At 37.2% G+C, this 17,897-nt stretch overlaps 4 protein-coding genes across 4 annotated transcripts; 3 read left to right on the forward strand and 1 right to left on the reverse strand.

Annotated features, from left to right (window-relative positions):
* The first annotated feature begins 2,996 nt into the window (after window positions 1-2,996).
* LOC141793175 (uncharacterized) lies at window positions 2,997-5,291 on the forward strand. Its single transcript, XM_074673665.1, has 6 exons — window positions 2,997-3,058; window positions 3,176-3,505; window positions 4,271-4,630; window positions 4,738-4,860; window positions 5,013-5,074; window positions 5,169-5,291. Exons 1-6 carry the CDS (start codon window positions 3,016-3,018, stop codon window positions 5,289-5,291), a joined length of 1,041 nt encoding a protein of 346 aa, XP_074529766.1. The 5' UTR covers window positions 2,997-3,015.
* A 1,569-nt stretch (window positions 5,292-6,860) lies between these two features.
* On the reverse strand, window positions 6,861-9,112 carry LOC141793176 (signal-regulatory protein beta-2-like). Its single transcript, XM_074673666.1, has 4 exons — window positions 9,070-9,112; window positions 8,644-8,964; window positions 7,948-8,304; window positions 6,861-6,880 (listed from the first exon to the last, which is right to left on the reverse strand). The coding sequence occupies exons 1-4, from the start codon at window positions 9,110-9,112 to the stop codon at window positions 6,861-6,863; spliced, it is 741 nt and encodes a 246-aa protein (XP_074529767.1).
* A 1,336-nt stretch (window positions 9,113-10,448) lies between these two features.
* LOC141793177 (uncharacterized) lies at window positions 10,449-11,891 on the forward strand. Its single transcript, XM_074673667.1, has 3 exons — window positions 10,449-10,491; window positions 10,633-10,950; window positions 11,503-11,891. Exons 1-3 carry the CDS (start codon window positions 10,449-10,451, stop codon window positions 11,889-11,891), a joined length of 750 nt encoding a protein of 249 aa, XP_074529768.1.
* A 3,191-nt stretch (window positions 11,892-15,082) lies between these two features.
* On the forward strand, window positions 15,083-17,218 carry LOC141793178 (uncharacterized). Its single transcript, XM_074673669.1, has 5 exons — window positions 15,083-15,125; window positions 15,251-15,571; window positions 15,960-16,316; window positions 16,403-16,519; window positions 17,157-17,218. Exons 1-5 carry the CDS (start codon window positions 15,083-15,085, stop codon window positions 17,216-17,218), a joined length of 900 nt encoding a protein of 299 aa, XP_074529770.1.
* The last annotated feature ends 679 nt before the right edge of the window (window positions 17,219-17,897 follow it).

Genomic DNA, 17,897 nt, shown 5'->3' on the forward strand with positions numbered 1-17,897 from the left:
TTGGTGCTAACCAGAGTTATATGACCATACCAAGCAGAAAGAACTGCTTGCAGCCTGGACTGTTAGTTTTTCGAGGCAGTACCCTGAGGGACAACTATCAAGCAAACTATCAAGCAAACTAAACTGCAGCAGTAACACACACATTAGTGGTGACTGTGGTCTTAGCGTCCATAATAACAGCTGAGAGTGTGTTCGCTACCCTGTAGCGCAACATTAGCTCCGCTGAGGGCTACCGCGACAAGTAGTCACATCCGTCCAAACAAAAGATAACATTGTGTATATAAAGCTAGCTTTACATGAAACATATGTCTATATATCGTCTCTTTAATGTCCCCTGATATTATTTACTAAAGAGTGTTAACGTAGTGTAAGGAAACTAAGTTACAAACCGTAAATTACGTTAGCTGCCATGCTAAAACCATATTCATCAGGCTATCCACTAAGTAAAGCATAGTAAGCAACATAAATTAGTAAAACTTACAGCTCCCACGTCCAAAGTGAAATGGTGAGCACACACATACAATATTTTAGGAGTTGTGGGTGCATCTCCATCAAAAACAAAATTAAGTCACATCGCCTTCAAAACCTCATGAGATGGAGTTAAAATAAGACTTCTGTGCTCTTTTGTGCAGCCAACAACAGAGCAAACGCCGTGCTTGCTCGTACCTTCACCATGTTTATTTTACTGAAGCAGCCGAGCAGCTAAGGTGAAAAACACGCTGCACAGAAGGGGCAGTACAAGGGGCGGGCCTGGAGGAGTTACTTTTTTAGGTTCATGACGTCATGTAGGGCAGATCTCAACTCTGCGTGCTTGAGCACACATGTCCTGAAAGCAAACTTTGTCTGGAGCAAGCAAGAGAAGGAGACAAGAGGATTTTCTCATTTCAGAGGTGTTTGTAGACAGGCTGGGGACGCATAGTATTGTTACAAAACCAGTCTAAAGTGAATTTTGCATAATACGGGACTTTTAATTTCTAGCAGAACCTGACTCTATTTTATTTTGAACTGTTAATTTGATCGGTTTTAAAATAATTTATCATAATTAGTATTATGATCATAGTTATTCTTGGTCCCAGTTTAAATTTGGTCACCATCTTGCATTCAGCTCAAAGTAGTACACATCAGCACAGCTTTCACCAACAGATAGCTATAATTAGTGCAGATACTTTGAAAGAAGATCTGAAAATGAGATGTGGTTCAGCCCTTTGCTGTGCAGCTGGCTTTTACTATGAACAGTGGACAACATGTAAGTTGGTCTGAAAAAATAAGACATTTGTGTCTAACTTTAAACCATAGGCTGTATAAAACATGGACATAGCCTCCGAGATGTCACCCGTCTGTTCCTGACACATAAAATAACGCCAATCCCCAGACACAGCCACATTTGCTATGACGCTGGCTGTGAGTTTCATTTCGAACAGCTACAGGGTGCTTGTCAGCCACGTGACCTGAGCTGTGTCTCTGATTGGACAATAAAAAGATCCTAAAAACTTCTAAACTGTGAGTTATAAAAACATTTACTCACCGTACGGTGTGTGCTGATAGTGAAATCAGTGTTTTAGACCCAAGCTGTTTTTTGAACCAGGCTGTAAATATGCTTTTTAATGCTGTAAGAGTCAGTTTTTATGTCTGGGTGTGTACGTACCTTCCCATCGTCCTGCAGCCAGCCTCAAGCGGACTCTCGATGAACAGCAACATTTAGCATTCAAAGGCTTCATTTTTACCTACTGGATGTTGCCCTTTGCTTTGAACCCATGTTATTTGAATAACATGTTTGTTATTGAATTTCCCTCCGGGGATTAATAAAGTTTGTCTTATCTTATCTTTGTCTTATTTGATGTTTAATAAGCCAAACACACTCACATTCCACTTTCTTTCAAAGTTGATGTTTTAGTCCGACACATTTTTTCAGTGTCTAATCCAAACGTTTTGGCATAACCATAATTTGAATGCAAGATGTTGAAGTAACCAACACTGACTTGTGGCCAAAAGTTTTGAGTATGACACAAATTTTGGTTTTCTCAAAGTTTGCTGCCTCAATTCTTATTGTGACAATCTGTAGATTGCAAAGAGTGATCAGATGAATAGCTTTACATGCAAAGTCATTTCCTGCCTTTTTTACTGTCCATGCAGCAACCCCCACTCAGTTGACAACCTCTCTAACTTGTGGTTTGCAAAGTAAAAGAAATTCTTAAAAACATGAGTAAACAAAGTGAATGCACTATTAGAAGTACAAGAAATCCTGAAAGAAACTATTAACACCTTGTTTTACTACAAGACAAGATCTATTTCAAAAATTGAAATTGCACACGTTCTGTTGCATTTTAAACATTTTAGTAAATATGAATCAATATTGTTTATTGTTTATTAGAAACAGTGTGTTAAAACTTTAAAGTGGTAGTTTGAAATTGAAAAGCCAATTGCTAAATAAAATAAATTTATCTAAATAGTTGATAAATCCTTCAGTAATCAATGATGAGTTGGCTTTTAAAAAAAGTTTCTTGGGCAACTATTTTTCATCTTAGGACATCCGTCATTTGCACCTACATTTGAGATTTATTTGGACAATCTGTAATGCACATTAGCTCTGAACTATATCTCAGGCTGGATACAGTATTCATCTCAAGGGATGTGCCTTTGCTAAACTTGAACATCAGGATTTCTGAAGGACAAAGATTTGTCTGCAGCTCCAACAAAGTGGTGTAAGATGTGAAATATTTAAGTCATTTCTTGCAGTAAAAAGTGGAAACAGCATCAGTTACAGCTGTTGCTGCTTCTGGAGGAAAAAAAAAACACCCTCAGAGGGCAAATGTGCTAAAGTGGAGATCTTGTTGTTGACTGTAAGCGTTGTAAGAGCGGAGCCCAGATCAACGCCTCTGCGGCAGGATGTGCATTCTTGGTTTACTGTCTGTGGTAACCAATCAGAGTCAGTGGCTGGTTTGACCTATCAAGACCATCTCACTTCCTTCACTTACTGAAATATCAATAAGGTTTCTAAGAAGAGACAATGTCAAGATGTTCTTGTTGTGGGTAATGCTGCTTGTTCTTCATCAAGGATGTAAGTGATGCTCCAGTTTCTCCTTATGACTTCAAATACCAGCGGTCCTGTTAAATGCTGCTACTTTTCACACATTGGGCTAGCTCTGAGATATGTTCTACATTTTCATTTATTCAGGCACTCACGTTCCTGTGACCACAGTACAACTTGGAGAACCTGTGACCTTCATGTGTGTTTTACCTCAAACTGAGATAAGCCACCGAGAGCTCAGCTGGTACAAACAGAGGCCCGAGGACACGTTGAGGCTGATAGTGACTGTGCGGAAATCTGTAAAGCCTCAATTTTTACCAGAGTTTTCAGAATCAAGATGGGAGATAAAATATGATGATAATTTTACCAACCTGACGATTGTGAGAACGATCCAAGAAGATGAGGGCATGTATCACTGCGCAGTCAGCGAGTGGATGAGGAAGACCGAATGGAGTGGGACCTCTTTGTTCCTGAAAGGTAATTATTAGATGTGTCTCCAAATACGTTCACTGTAGACTGTGACCTGAAGCTTCACTATGTTCATACTTGTAGGACATATTTTCCTTTGCTGTTATAGGCCTGCTGGGAAAATTTGTAGATTTGGGTTCACTTGGGAAAGATTTGAGTTTTATACAAATATAATTTCCAGTATTTGCAATAATTCTGGAGTAGCAGCCTAATTTTTATTTCTTTCAGTCTTTATTGTTTTAGCTTAAGTGCCTTTGTTCAGAGAGGAAAAGACAGCGGAAAGAGTGGGACCTCTCGCCCGCTCAAGGGCTAGCATCATGGGGTGCAGGCATCTGGAGTGCTAACCTTTATGGTACCAAATAGGAGTCAAAACAACACTGTGTTGAGAGCTCAGAGTCACAGTAGCATGGGTATTATGCATGAATGTATAGAGCAAAAGTAGGAAGTCAAAAGTTAAAACTAAGGTTAAGACTGTATTGTAATGTAAGTAATACAAACCCCTCCGTTTTCCATCAAGAAACTTTCAACTGACCATTTTTATCACATACCTCCATCTGGGATTTTTACATGACAGCAAGGAAGTAGATCCATGACCAAAAGTGTTGCTGTTTAAATGAAGGACTATTTATGTCTACACAATTGAATATAATCATAGCGCTTGACTTCCTATAAACCTCTTTTTGACCTCTGCATGTTTGGTTTTAAGTCAAACATCAAGAATCTCTATTTATTGTTTTTAACTTGTTTCAACTGTCTGATTTTCTCTTTTGGTAGGAAACACTCAGGGAATTCTAAACTTGACTGTCAACCAGTCACCGGCAGTTTCTGATCCAGTCCGTCCAGGAGACTCAATGACTCTGCAGTGCTCAGTCCTCTCTGACACTGACAGTAAAGCATGTCCAGGAGGTCACAGTGTAATCTGGTTCAGAGCTGGATCAGATGAATTGTATCCAAAGATCATCCACACTGATGAGAACAGAAGTGGTAGATGTGACCAAAGATCAAACGCTCAGAAAAGCTGTGTTTACCACTTCTCTAAGAACGTCAGCTCCTCTGATACTGGGACTTACTACTGTGCTGTGGCAGCATGTGGGCAGATTTTGTTTGGAGACGGGATACAAGTGGACATTGATGGTAACTGCTAGATATATGTAATGTAAAGAAAAAATCATTTGTGGATATGAGAGTAAAATTATTGTGTTGACATGATGATGTTTTTTTTCTTTTTTAATATGTATTAGGAAAATTCCTGCTGGAGTCCAATGTGATTATTTTTCTGCTCAGCTCTGTATTGGCTCTCAGTCTGATCGTCATGGCCTTCCTTATTTATGCAGCCAAGAAAAAGAATGATGATCATAGCAATGGTCTGCTCTCTATCTATCTATCTATCTATCTATCTATCTATCTATCTATCTATCTATCTATCTATCTATCTATCTATCTATCTAGATTTCATATTTTGATTATCCTCTTTTTGTTTTATTTATGGATGCTTTCTTTTTCTTCTCTTCTCTAGGCTCTCTTATTGCGCAAAAAAACTCTATTGGTTGGCAAAGTCAATTGATTCAAAATTTAAAGGTAGGACTCTTTTTATGTTGTTCTTTTTCTCCCTCTGAATGACAATTTTTGTATTGATATTGAAATGTATTGTGTTACTCACACTTTGACTCAGAGAGAAGATGTTTATTCGGCTGCCATCTTCACCATGATGAAGAAAGGTGCAGTGAAAGGGGCAGGAGCAGCAGAGAAAGAGAGGATCTATGCCGCTGTGAAAGCTTTTGGTCTTGATAAGTGAGCTAGCAGTTCACTGGTACAAGAGTCTAACAAACAGAAATATGTTTGATGGGTACAGTTTAAGATTCCTTACTGTTATTTCTCTATTTTCTGTACTCGAAGAGAAAATGTAAATTTTCCCTTTTAGTAACTTAAAGAACTTTTGCACTGTCAAAAGTGAAACATTGAAAGTTCAGACCTGGCCTTCCTTTTAGAATTTTAATTGAAATATTATAAATGTAAAAAAACAGAGTCAGGCCTCTTCTTTTAAAATTGCTTTTGTCAAATGAGTTCTTAATTAAAAAAGACAAGTTAAACTCTTCAGTTTGTTTTTGTCCTGTAATGGTTTTATCAACATTTTCAACTTTTTGGAGTTGGGGTTGTCCTGGCAGAGATGTGGCCTTTTTGGATGTCTTCAGATACAGGTTTTCAGATGTTTTGTTTATGTTCTCTGTATTTGCTCTGTACAGACTGTTATACATTATTTTCATAATATTATCTAGTATTGTCTTCTGTTATTGCATAGTTTCAGGGTTGATGTATATTTATCTGGCAGATAGACAGATAGCTTCTGTCTCTAGCTTGTGTCTGTGAGACATCTCCCAGCTCCATGTTGTCTGAAAGATCAAACCTACACTTTGATAGCACATCTCACTGAAACCTGACACCAGCTGTGGGTTGAGACAGTGGTGTCAATCATAATGATGGCCAATTACTATTGTTTAGGTAAAATTAACATCCGTAAAGGTGTAGAAAATGACTGTTATAAAATTGTGTTGCTTCCAGACATCAGGACTCATACTTTTAGGACCAATGCTGTAAACTTTACCTTTGACCTGAATAAATGCTGAACTGGAAAATGGATCCTCCTCTTGTGTTCTTTGGGAACACAAGAAGAAATGAGTAGATTTAATCACAAGACTGTTTCAGCACATGTTTCTGCAAAAGGAAAATAAAGGAGCTTTGTATCTACATATCTACCTAACCTTAGTTTCTACTACATTCAAATTGTGAGACTTTCACTAACACAAGCTGTGTAAACATTGCACATATGTCCCACACCAAGAGATCTTAACTCTAGTAAGTGTTGCACATGATAGTAACATGATTGATCTCTGACATGGCGTTGAAAATGCCACTTTTTGTTTTGAGTTTGACATTAAAGATGATAAACTTTGCAATTGGTACCTGTCTACTTGTAGTCTGATTTGCAGTGCAGTAAAGTGCGATCAAAAGCAAAAGCTGAATCTCCTCCATGCTAACAGGCTAACTGTTTAACCACACATGACAGTGCAGGCTCGTTTCCTCTTCCGTTTCTTCGTCCATGTTGCATGGTTGTTGTCTTTTTCTTACTGCCCTCTAATGGTCTGGCAGTAAAGTACAATTACTATTACTGCATCTCCGCTGATTTGCATCATGTCTTTGTGATTCAAGGCCGAAGTGGAACAGATGAAATGTTCCTGGAATTAAAATTGGAACTATTCTGAACAGCACCTCCTCTCGACCAGTCCTGTGACGCTGCAAAAGCCCGCACTGTGTTGCACTTTTAGAAAGCTCTATGACTGATGCTTCCTTCACTGTGTCGTTTGTTTCAGTGCTCCTTGAAAACATCTGTGAAACCATAAATCGCGTACACATGATCCTTATTCCATATTTATTTGGTATACTGATGCGTGATCAGATTATCTGCAGTGTGTCACTCTTACAATCCAGGATTTTTCAACCTGGTCAGAATCAAGTATTTAACACAGCTGGGTACTTATAAAATCAGGCATTTTAGACAAATTAAGACAGAAGAGGCAGAAATACTCAACCTCTGATTGAAAAGTTTAGATACTGAAGGGATAAGAGCTATTTAAACAGATAGATATATTAAGTAAAAAAAAGAAGTCCGTAACTCAAAAAGGCAGATGTTAGTTTTATTATTTATTTCATTTTTATTAGTTTCAGATTAGGACAGCGACCATGTTAAATGTGGTTTGGTTAAAGCACAACAAAAATGATAGAAATTCAAATGAAGTAAGCAACAAAAGAATAATCTGATATCTGATCAGCTTAATATTTTCTCAGTGACAGAGCAGTTAGATGGTGGGTTAGCATTTAACCTGAGTGTACACACCATCCCCAGTAAACTCTCTCTTCTTTCTGCCTCGTGTTTTTTTCACAGACAAATCCAGAGCAGCGTAGTTCAGGTTATCATCAGCATCAGCCTGTGCAAAAAAAATAAAACAATAAAACAAATAAAATTGAAAACATTAGGTGGGTGTTTTGAGCGTACAGACTCATTGAGTGTTAATACCTATAGTATCACTTACTTGCAGACGTGCATTATGAACTTCTGCTTCGGAATTTTCTCTTTGCAATCCTAGTATAAAAAATTACACCATATAAATATATACATTGTGGATAAATATACCTAACTTATGACTGTATGCAAGAGTTTAGATTAAAACTGATGTTGGTTGGAGCTCTTACCTTTATGTTGGTGAAGTGCTTTTTGTTTGTGAAGGAGTACAGCATTTCCAACAACAGAGAAAACCAAGCACACTATCAATATCCCCAGGACAATCCATTCCAGAGGAAGTGTTTCTACTGGAAAACAGAGAAAGTGACTTATCAGTTGTGATGTTGCCAATATATTGTCAGTCTGTCTTCAAAAACTGTATTTAAAGTCATACCAATGTCTACTTTAACTCCATCTCCAAATAAGATCCGTCCACATGCAGCCACAGCACAGTAGTAAGTCCCAGCATCAGAGGAGCTGACGTTCTTAGAGAAGTGGTAAACACAGCTTTTCTGAGAGTTTGGTCTTTGGTCACATTCACCGCGTCTGTTTTTATCAGTGTAGATGATGTCTGGATAAGATTTAACTGATCCAGCTCTGAACCAGAACACACTGTGACCTCCTGGACATGTTTTATTGTCAGAGTCAGAGAGGACTGAGCACTGAAGAGTCATCGAGTCTCCTGGACGGACTGGATCTGAGCCCGACGGCCACTGAATGACAGACAGGTTTGATGTCCTCTCAGAGCTCCCTGTAAAAAAAAAAAAAAAAAAAAAAAAAAAAAAAAAAAATTAAAAAATGGCAAAAATCACACCAAGAGGTCTACCGACATTGCAAGCAAAACTTATGGAAGGGGACACCAGAGAAAGATTAGAAGAAATAAGACCCAAAAAATAACATTATTAGAAAAACTGACAATTAATAAAAAGTAAAAGTAAATTGAACATTCCAAAAAAATTCTTTTTAAAAATCAGTTTTAAAAGATTTTTCCAAATAATGACACTGAATAAACCTATTGTTCTTGAGACTGTTCAGAGGCATCAGCACGGTGTCACTGAAGTGGATGAAGTCATTCTAAAAACATTTTTACCTTTTATTGACAAGTAAGTTGAACTCCCAATTTTAATTGTCCACTCAGTGACTGCACAGTGATACATCCCCTCATCTTCTTGAGTTGTTCCCAGGATGGTCAGACTGCTCATATTCTCGTTTATGTTTGCATCAAATCTTGAAGCAGAAAATTCCTGACCGTGTTGAGGCACTGAATATTTTTTAAGTGTGACGATTTGTTTCAGCGTTTCCCCAGCGCTCTGCTTGAACCACTGGACAGTTTTGACCAAGATGCCAGGATAAGCGCACATAAAGGTCACAGCTTCACCAACCTGAACTGTTTTTATTGGAATCAGTGGATCTAAATAAGAAAGAAAAGGACAAACATTAAGCACTGTAACACTGGAAACAGAGTTTACGGTAAGATCAGAAAGTTTATAGTCAGACATCATTATTTATTACTTACACGCCTGCTGGAAAAGAAGCAGTGTAATCCACAACACAATCATCTTGACACTGTCCCTGTTGAGGAGACTTCACAATGATTTTTCAACCGAACATGGTGACGCAGACTTCAAAGTCACTCCTTCAAATGCACCTCATAGGTTATCTCAACATAAAAAAACAGTGCATTTCCGACCACAAAACATCAAACAATCCACTCAAAATTACCTTCATGTATCACCAGTTTAAAGGCCTCTGAAACTTATAGTCTAAACATGAATTGAGTGGAGAAAATTTTGATTCTGGTGACTATGATTGAACAAATATATGTGAATAAAAGTAGTGTTTAATGTTTTGAACACACAGTTGGATGCAAACCAACAGTACTGACACAAAGTCAGTATGTTTGTGCTGCTTTAAAAGGAAACACACATTATTAATTCTAAATTTAAAAAAAAAAGTCAATTTTAGGATTAAATGCTAAAAAAGTGATGATTGATCAGCAGGAAAATAAAAACAAATCCCATAGTAAGGCTAAATGTATCAAAAGTCTTCAAACTGATGATACTGGAAGGTAATTTCTGAGTGAAATGCTCAAAGGAGAGCATTTCACTTGACCTGTCAGATTACACCGTCCAGTGGTTCAAGCAGAATGCTGGGGAAACTCTAAAACTAATCGTCACATTAAAACAGATGTAGCACCTGCATATGACCTTGAGTTTTCTGCTTCGAGATTTAATGCAAGCATCAATGAGAGTATGAGCAGTCTGACCACCCTGGTACAACTCAAGAAGATGAGGGGATGTATCACTGTGGAAAAATGAAATGGACAAAGCCAACTTGGAGTTCAACCTATTTGTCAATAAAAGGAAATACGTTTTAGAATGGCTTTATCAGCTTCAGTGACACTGTGATGACGCCTCTGGACATTTACAAGAGCAGTAGCTATATTTATTGTCAGTACTGTCATAAGATTTGATATTCAGAAATCCAAACACGCTAAGGGGGTGAGCAAAACTTCATGCAATAGCAAATAATGACACCATTTTTAAAACTTTCAAAATGTGCACTTTAAACTAAGGTTGATCAAATCTAAGAGTGCAAGATGTATTTTTAATGTTATTTATAATTTAACTTTGTTACTTTAAAAATTGAAATGAAAGTCTACATTTAGGCTAAATGTTTCAGAGGTCTTCAAACTGGTGAGACAGGAAGGTAATTTCTGGGTGAAACGCTCAAAGGAGTGGATATGTTGAAGTTGTGTGGTCGGAAATGCACTATGATTTTTTTTTATGTTGAGATAACCAATGAGGTGCATTTAAAGGAGTGACTATGAATTCTGTGTCACTGTGTTCAGTGACAAAGTCACTGAGAAGTCTTATCATAGAGGACAGTGTCACGATGATTGTGTTGTGGATTACACTAATTCTTTTCCAGCAGGCGTGTAAGTAACAAATTATAAAGTTTATATTGTTTTTTTAAACCTCTTTTCTGAAAGTTCATAGTCTGTGAAACTCTGTTTTTAATGTTTCTGTGCTTTATGTTATTCAATTTCAAATCTTTCATCCTTTTTATTTGTATTCAGATATGCTGATTCCAATGGAAACAGTTCAAGTGGGTGAACCTGTGACCTTTATGTGCATTTCTCCTGACCTGAGAGATTACAAAGTCCAGTGGTTCAAGCAGAGCGCTGGTGAAACACTGAAACTAATCGTCACATTGACAAAATTTATGCTTGTGTATGAGCCAGAGTTTAATTCCTCGAGATTTAATGCAAACATCACTGAGAGTATGAGCAGTCTGACCATCCTGAGAACAGCTGAAGAAGATGAGGGGATGTATCACTGTGGAAAAATGAAATGGACAAAGCCAACTTGGAGTTCAACCTATTTGTCAATAAAAGGTAATTTTTTTTGCTGTTCTTCTACCTTTTATGAATTCTCTCATTTCACCAAGGATCCTTCCAACCCTCTGACCTCTTGTCTAAATGTAATTTTTTGCTCAAGTTACATTCAAGCTATGAACTGTTCACTTATCCATTACATTTTTTACTTTAGCACAGATCTAATACAGCAAGTGTCTATTAAGTGTTACCATGCAAATTATAAAAAGGGATTTTAGATTAACTGTTAAAAAAAAGTCTTAAGATTCAGCTTGGATGTGAAGCACTTTTTGTTTTTTCAATGCTAATAATTTCTAAAGAATTTTTCTTCTTCTTCTTATCTTTCACTCATGTTTTATCGGACTTAAAGCTCGATGTGTTATGTCTTGATGTTCAAATGACATCACAAAAGAATGAATAAAGTCTGCTTTATTCTCTGCCACTCAATTTGTCTTCTGACAGATTTTGTCTTCTTCATCTTTTCACACACTGAAAGACAAAGTTTACACTAACATACCATAAAACTACTTGACATGTGTAGACTGGTTGTGTGTATTTTTTGTTTTCTTACAGAGAGCTCTGAGAGGACATCAAACCTATCTGTTGTTCAGTGGCCGTCAGGCTCAGATCCGGTCCATCCAGGAGACTCGATGACTCTGCAGTGCTCGGTCCTCTCTGACTCTGACAATAAAACATGTCCAGGAGGTCACAGTGTGTTCTGGTTCAGAGCTGGATCAGTTAAATCTTATCCAGACATCATCTACACTGGTAAAAACGGAAGCAATGGATGTGACCAAAGACCAAACTCTCAGAAAAGCTGTGTTTACCACTTCTCTAAGAACGTCAGCTCCTCTGATGCTGGGACTTACTACTGTGCTGTGGCTGCATGTGGACGGATCTTATTTGGAGATGGAGCAAAAGTGGACATTGACGGTGATTGCTTGATATTTATTATGAAGTAATTTGCAGATTCCATTGAGAAATTATTTTGTTGACATTGTGTTTTTTTGTTTTTTAATATGTATCAGGAAAATTCCCGCTGGAGGCCAATGTGATTATTTGTCTGCTCAGCGCTGTATTGGCTCTCAGCCTGATCATCATAGCCTTCCTTATTTATGCAGCCAAGAAAAAGGACTATGATTATAGCAATGGTAGTAAGATAATTCCTATGTGTCTTTTAATTCAAAATTAACATACTTTGTTATCTAATGTTTCATTTATTTATTCATTTTTTTTTGTTTATTGTTTGATCCCAGGCTCTTTTATTGCACAAAATAACAGCAGTGATTGGCGAAGTCAGCTGATTGAAAATTTAAAGGTAGGAATTATTTTCTTTTGTTCTTTGACTGACCATTTGTGAGTTTTTATTGAACATTTCTTGTCTCATTCACACTTTCACTCAGAAAGAAGAGGTTTATTCGGCTGCCATCTTCACCATGATGACAAGACGTGCAGTGAAAGGTGCAAGAGCAGCGGATAAAGAGAGGATCTATGCTGCTGTGAAAGCTTTTGGTCTTGATAAGTGAGTTAGCAGTTCACTGGTGCGAAAGGCTAACATACAAAAACTCTTGGATGGGTAAAGTGAATGATTCTTAAGTGGCAGTTTGTTACTTTCTGTAGAAGAAGGTAAAAGAAAGGAAATTTTAGCTTAAGTTAGTAACTTAAAACAAAATAGACTTCATATCCTTTGTGTTTAAAAAGTGAAAATTATAGGGTTAAACAAGTTTTACACTCAGTAGAAAGTGCAGCATTGACAGTTCAGACTTATCGGTCTTCTTTACATTATTTTAACTTGAAACATTATGTATTGTAAATCAATGTGATAATAATTCTAGAGTCATCAAAGTAGAAGTGAGCAGGATCAGATTTTAGCACCCTCAAAGCACCGAATGCAAATTATTCTTTTCAGTGGTTAAATATTTAGCGATAGGAAGGAGAATTCAGGCTGCACAAAAAACAGAAGGTTAGAGTTCAAGAAGAACAGAGTTGTAATACGATGATTGTAAATGTGAAAAACAAAAAAATACAGTCATAGTTTTGAGATTAACATTACTCTGAAATATTATGTGGGGACCATAGATAGAACTGAAAGTGCCGAACTGTTCAGTACAAAGATGTGTACTTATACACCCTTGTTAGATGCCGTATAGTCCATGTAACTTTGGTAGTTTTTGTGCTATGGGTTCAATATTGCTATTTGAAATCATTTGAATCTAATTTTGTTGTTTTACAGTTGAACTTGCTGTTTTAATATCAACAAGTTTGCACTTCATCCTTCAGATGAGGTGTTTTCCCTTTAACATGAAGAGTCAGTCTCTCTAAGATGCCATTTTTATATAGTCATATTACCAATCTCTTTCAAAATGACAGAACAATTCTTATCTTTGAACATGGGATGTTTTTCAGTTACTCTTTTTTAATTCAAATTGAGTATAGACATGGTAATCAAACTATCATCTTCTGGTTTTATCAACATATTAAACTGCCTCCCAACTTTTTTGAGTCAGGGTAGTACTGGAAGAGATGTGGACTGTGTGGATTATGTCTTTCAGATACAGGTGGTTCAGATGTTTTGGGTTTATCTTTTGTGTATATGCTCTGTACAGACTGTTATACAACAAATTTTGCTGTTAAGAAAATAAAGAATCTTTGTATCGACACATTGATCTTTGATTTTTTTTTTCTTTCCTGTGATCAACATATTTTGAGACTTTCACATAAAAAAGTAGTTATGTAAAAAATGACATCTCCCTTAGCAATGAATATAAACTCTAGTTCCTGTCACACTTCCCATTCTTTCTTTCTTTCTTTCTTTCTTTCTATATTTATTTATTTATTTATTTATTTATTTATTTATTTATTTATTATCTTAGAAAAAAATGAGATTGCTTACATTCTTGGTTATCTTTATTTATCAGTGAAGAAACTCTTACTCAGTGGGTACATACGAAATTATGTTTTTAAGCCATGTGGGAGCAGTACTTTTGACCGTAAATCTGCAGCTAAGACCACTCAGTCTCTTTCATGACACTGAAAATGTGTCCTTTTATTTTCAACTGTGCATTTAAAGTGTAATCAAACAGCACAAGCTGTATCTCCTCCACGCTAACAGATTTTCTGTTATACCACACATGACAGTGCAGGCCTGTCATCTTATGTTGCTTCATCTTTATTGTATGACTTTTCTCTTTTTCTTATCGCCCTCTACTGGTCTGGTGAACAGTGCTAGTGCAACTACCTTAACTGCATCACCACAGGTCACCAGCCTGATTTGCAAAATCTTTTCACAGATTTCAAGCCTGCAGTGGAACAGTGTAAAACGTTCTTGTAAAAAAAGTTTCGGGTACTTGTTGAAAAGCATATAATGGCTGACAAACAGAGACAGAAAAGAACCATAAATATAAACTATGATCTCAAAGGTCGCAGTAACAGCTTTGTGGCTGACACTGATAGTGAATTTCTTGCTAGAGGGAGAGAGGATACTCTGTTCCAGGAGACACCTTGGGGCTGAAGGTTGACCTAACTTGCTTTAGCTTAATCTTACAGTGGGAGACTTAAGGATAAACAGTGAGACGCTTAAATTATCCATGGTAATATTAAACTTCCACCACACTCCAGCCTTCATCCTCACTGTTCATTTTCTGCTTCCTGCCTATGTTAACTGCTCCTTTATAAACCTCCTCCACTGAGTTGTTTCAGGGCAGTGTCAGTCCCTAAAAGTAAGATTTGATATTCAGAAATCCAAACGCTAAGGGGGTGAGCAAAACATCTGGCAACGGCAGATAATGACACCATTTTTAAAAACTTTCAAACTGTGCACTTGAGATGAGGTTGATCAAATCTAAGAGAGCAAGATACATTTTTAATGTTATAAAAAATTTAACTTTGTTAGTTGTAAAATTAAAATGAAACAGTCCACATTTAGGCCAAATGTTTCAGAGGTGATACAAACTGGTGATACAGGAAGGTAATTTCTGGGTGAAATGCTCAAAGGAGTGGATATGTTTGATGTCGTGTGGTCGGAAATGCACTATGATCTTTTTTAAGTTGAGATAACCAATGAGGTGCATTTAAAGGAGTGACTTTGAATTCTGCGTCACCATGTTTAGTGACAAAGTCACTGAGAAGTCTATTCACCAGGGACAGTGTCAAGATGATTGTGTTTTGGATTACACTGCTTCTTGTCCAGCAGGCATGTAAGTGTTAAATAAAGTCTATCTGAATATACATTTTCTGATCTTGCTGTAAACTCTGTTTCACTAATGTTGCTTTACTTAATGTTATTTAGTTTTAAATCTTTTGTACTCTCCTTTTTTTCTAGATTCACTGATTCCAGTGAAAATAGTACAACGTGGTGAACCAGTGTCCTTTCTGTGCACTTATTCTAAGATTTCAGAATACCCCATCCAGTGGTTCAAGCAGAATGCTGGTAAAACACTGAAACTAATCGTCACATTGCAAAGACATATATCACCTGCATATGACCTAGAGTTTTCTGCTTTGAGATTTAATGCAAGCATCACTGAGAGTATGAGCAGTCTGACCATCCTGAGAACAACTCAAGAAGATGAGGGGATGTATCACTGTGGAAAGCTAGATTGGATAAAGCCAACTTGGAGTTCAACCTATTTGTCAATAAAAGGTAAATATGTCTTAGAATGACTTCATCCACTTCAGTGACACTGTGATGATGCCTCTGTACATTTACAAGAGTAGTAGCTATATTTAGTGTCATTGTTTAGAGAAACGGTTTTAAGCTGACTATCAAATAGGTCTTTATTCAAGAACATCTAATTGAAATGTTCAGTTTACTTTGACCTTACATGAGTGTCATCTTTTCACCATAAATCAAATCTGACTGCTCGATCAAACATGATTTTCAACTGAAGTTACATTTAAGCTTTGAACTGTTCATTAATCCTTTCTATTTTCTAAAACCCGCTCATTTTGTCCCCTTTTGTCATTCTTTGCCCACTATTGGTGTGTTTTTGCTGTTTTATTTTATTTTGATTTTTTTTTTTTTTTTACAGGGAGCTCTGAGAGGACATCAAACCTGTCTGTTGTTCAGTTGCCATTGGGCTCAGATCCAGTCCATTCAGGAGACTCGATGACTCTGCAGTGCTCAGTCCTCTCTGACTCTGACAATAAAACATGTCCAGGAGGTCACAGTGTGTTCTGGTTCAGAGCTGGATCAGTTAAATCTTATCCAGACATCATCTACACTGATGAAAACAGAAGCAATGGATGTGAGCAAAGACCAAACTCTCAGAAAAGCTGTGTTTACCACTTCTCTAAGAACGTCAGCTCCTCTGATGCTGGGACTTACTACTGTGCTGTGGCTGCATGTGGACGTATTTTATTTGGAGATGGAGTCAAAGTGGACATTGGTACGACTTCATATACAGTATATGAGGAAAGACGGTCAATATCTTGGTAACATTACGACAGATGAGTCACTTTCTCTGTTTTTCAGTAGAAACACCTCCTCTGGAGTGGATTGTCCTGGGGATATTGATAGTGTGCTTGGTCTTCTCTGTTGTTGGAAATGCTGTACTCCTTCACAAACAAAAAGCACTTCACCAACATAAAGGTAAGAGCCCTAACCAACATCAATTTTAACCTAAACTCTTGTTTACAGTCATTGGTTAAGTAAATTTATCCACAATTTATAGATTTTCATGGTGCAAATTCTGAAGCACAAGTCAACAACGCACGTCTGCAAGTAAGTGATAACGTGGGTGGTAACAATGAATGAGTCTGAACGCTCAAAACACACACCTAATGGTTACTCTTTTATTTGTTTTATTGTTTTATTTTTATGCACAGACTGATGCTGATGATAACCTGAACTACGCTGCTCTGGATTTTTCTGTGAAAAAAACAAGAGGCAGAAAGAAGAGAGAGTTTACTGGTGATGGTGTGTACGCTCAGGTTAGATGCTAACCCACTATCCGAGGAAATATCAAACTGATCAAACATCATGTTTTATTTTTTTGATTACTTTCCTTTAATTTCCTTCATTTTTGTTGTGCTTAACTAAACTGCATTTAACATCATCTCTATGTTCTCATCTGGAACTCTGTGATCAAAAAGACAAACTATTATTTGCATTTTGGGCTCCCAGCATTTTCACACGTTAATATCTTAATAAATTGAGCTTTTTAAACAGCTCTTTGTGTGAACTTCTTTTAGTTTATCTAAAGTAGGTTTTCATCCAAATCTTGCAGTCGGCCTCAGTGTAAAGGAGGTTTACCCCTGTGAAGGGAAGAGTGAGAGGTTACCTTTGTAGGGCTAAAGCGGTCTTGTTCTGACACACACATACACGCACAGACTTTTATGAACATACAGTCATACCAATGTAATGTTTACTATTGTTCATTATATGATGATGATGATGATGATAATTATTAATGTATGTATGTATGTATGTATGCATGTATATATGTCTAGATTCTAACATCTGGCAGACACTGTAGTAGCATTTGGTCCAACCGCAGAGAGAGGAAGTGTATTGTGCTTCTAGTGCTTAAGAGATCTGTATGTAATCTGAAGCACACGGGGGGGGGGGGGGGGGGGATCTTTGTGAGTCTGGCTGCAGCTCTGCCCTCACAGGTCTCCAGAGGGCTGGCTCAGAGGGGAGGAGGTTTGTGGACCAGGGAGTCTAAAAGAGGCCACACCTCTCTAAAGTGTACCAGAACAGAGAAGTTCTGCTGTGACTGCACACTTGCAGTCATAGCAGCAAAATGAACTGGACTTTAGGGTTTAAGAATTGGGTATGGTAAGGATAGCCAGTGTGACTGTGCCCTGACAAGAAGCTTCAACGATAAAGCAAAACCAAATGAAACTGGCTTCTTATCATAAAATAATAATAATAATAATGATAATAATAATAATAACAACAACAACAACAATACTACTAATACTACTTCTACTACTACTGCTACTACTACTACTTATAATAATAATAA

Source organism: Halichoeres trimaculatus, unplaced genomic scaffold (assembly GCF_033239565.1).
Source record: "Halichoeres trimaculatus isolate MK-OKI-2021-1 unplaced genomic scaffold, fHalTri1.1 fHalTri1_scaffold_7, whole genome shotgun sequence".
Lineage (NCBI taxonomy): Eukaryota > Metazoa > Chordata > Actinopteri > Labriformes > Labridae > Halichoeres > Halichoeres trimaculatus.

What these genes read in the sequence shown, in the direction of transcription:
- LOC141793175 (XM_074673665.1), top strand. Translation starts at nt 3,016, where the DNA reads ATGTTCTTGTTGTGGGTAATGCTGCTTGTTCTTCATCAAGGAT. An exon ending in GCTTGTTCTTCATCAAGGAT is followed by an intron (nt 3,059 to 3,175) that starts GTAAGTGATGCT and finishes TCATTTATTCAG; the next exon opens with GCACTCACGTTCCTGTGACC. An exon ending in AATTGATTCAAAATTTAAAG is followed by an intron (nt 5,075 to 5,168) that starts GTAGGACTCTTT and finishes ACTTTGACTCAG; the next exon opens with AGAGAAGATGTTTATTCGGC.
- LOC141793176 (XM_074673666.1), bottom strand. Translation starts at nt 9,112, where the DNA reads ATGATTGTGTTGTGGATTACACTGCTTCTTTTCCAGCAGGCGT. An exon ending in AACTTACTTGTCAATAAAAG is followed by an intron (nt 8,305 to 8,643) that starts GTAAAAATGTTT and finishes TTTTTTTTACAG; the next exon opens with GGAGCTCTGAGAGGACATCA. An exon ending in TGGAGTTAAAGTAGACATTG is followed by an intron (nt 6,881 to 7,947) that starts GTATGACTTTAA and finishes ATGGTTTCACAG; the next exon opens with ATGTTTTCAAGGAGCACTGA.
- LOC141793177 (XM_074673667.1), top strand. Translation starts at nt 10,449, where the DNA reads ATGATTGTGTTGTGGATTACACTAATTCTTTTCCAGCAGGCGT. An exon ending in AATTCTTTTCCAGCAGGCGT is followed by an intron (nt 10,492 to 10,632) that starts GTAAGTAACAAA and finishes ATTTGTATTCAG; the next exon opens with ATATGCTGATTCCAATGGAA. An exon ending in AACCTATTTGTCAATAAAAG is followed by an intron (nt 10,951 to 11,502) that starts GTAATTTTTTTT and finishes GTTTTCTTACAG; the next exon opens with AGAGCTCTGAGAGGACATCA.
- LOC141793178 (XM_074673669.1), top strand. Translation starts at nt 15,083, where the DNA reads ATGATTGTGTTTTGGATTACACTGCTTCTTGTCCAGCAGGCAT. An exon ending in GCTTCTTGTCCAGCAGGCAT is followed by an intron (nt 15,126 to 15,250) that starts GTAAGTGTTAAA and finishes CTTTTTTTCTAG; the next exon opens with ATTCACTGATTCCAGTGAAA. An exon ending in TGGAGTCAAAGTGGACATTG is followed by an intron (nt 16,317 to 16,402) that starts GTACGACTTCAT and finishes TCTGTTTTTCAG; the next exon opens with TAGAAACACCTCCTCTGGAG.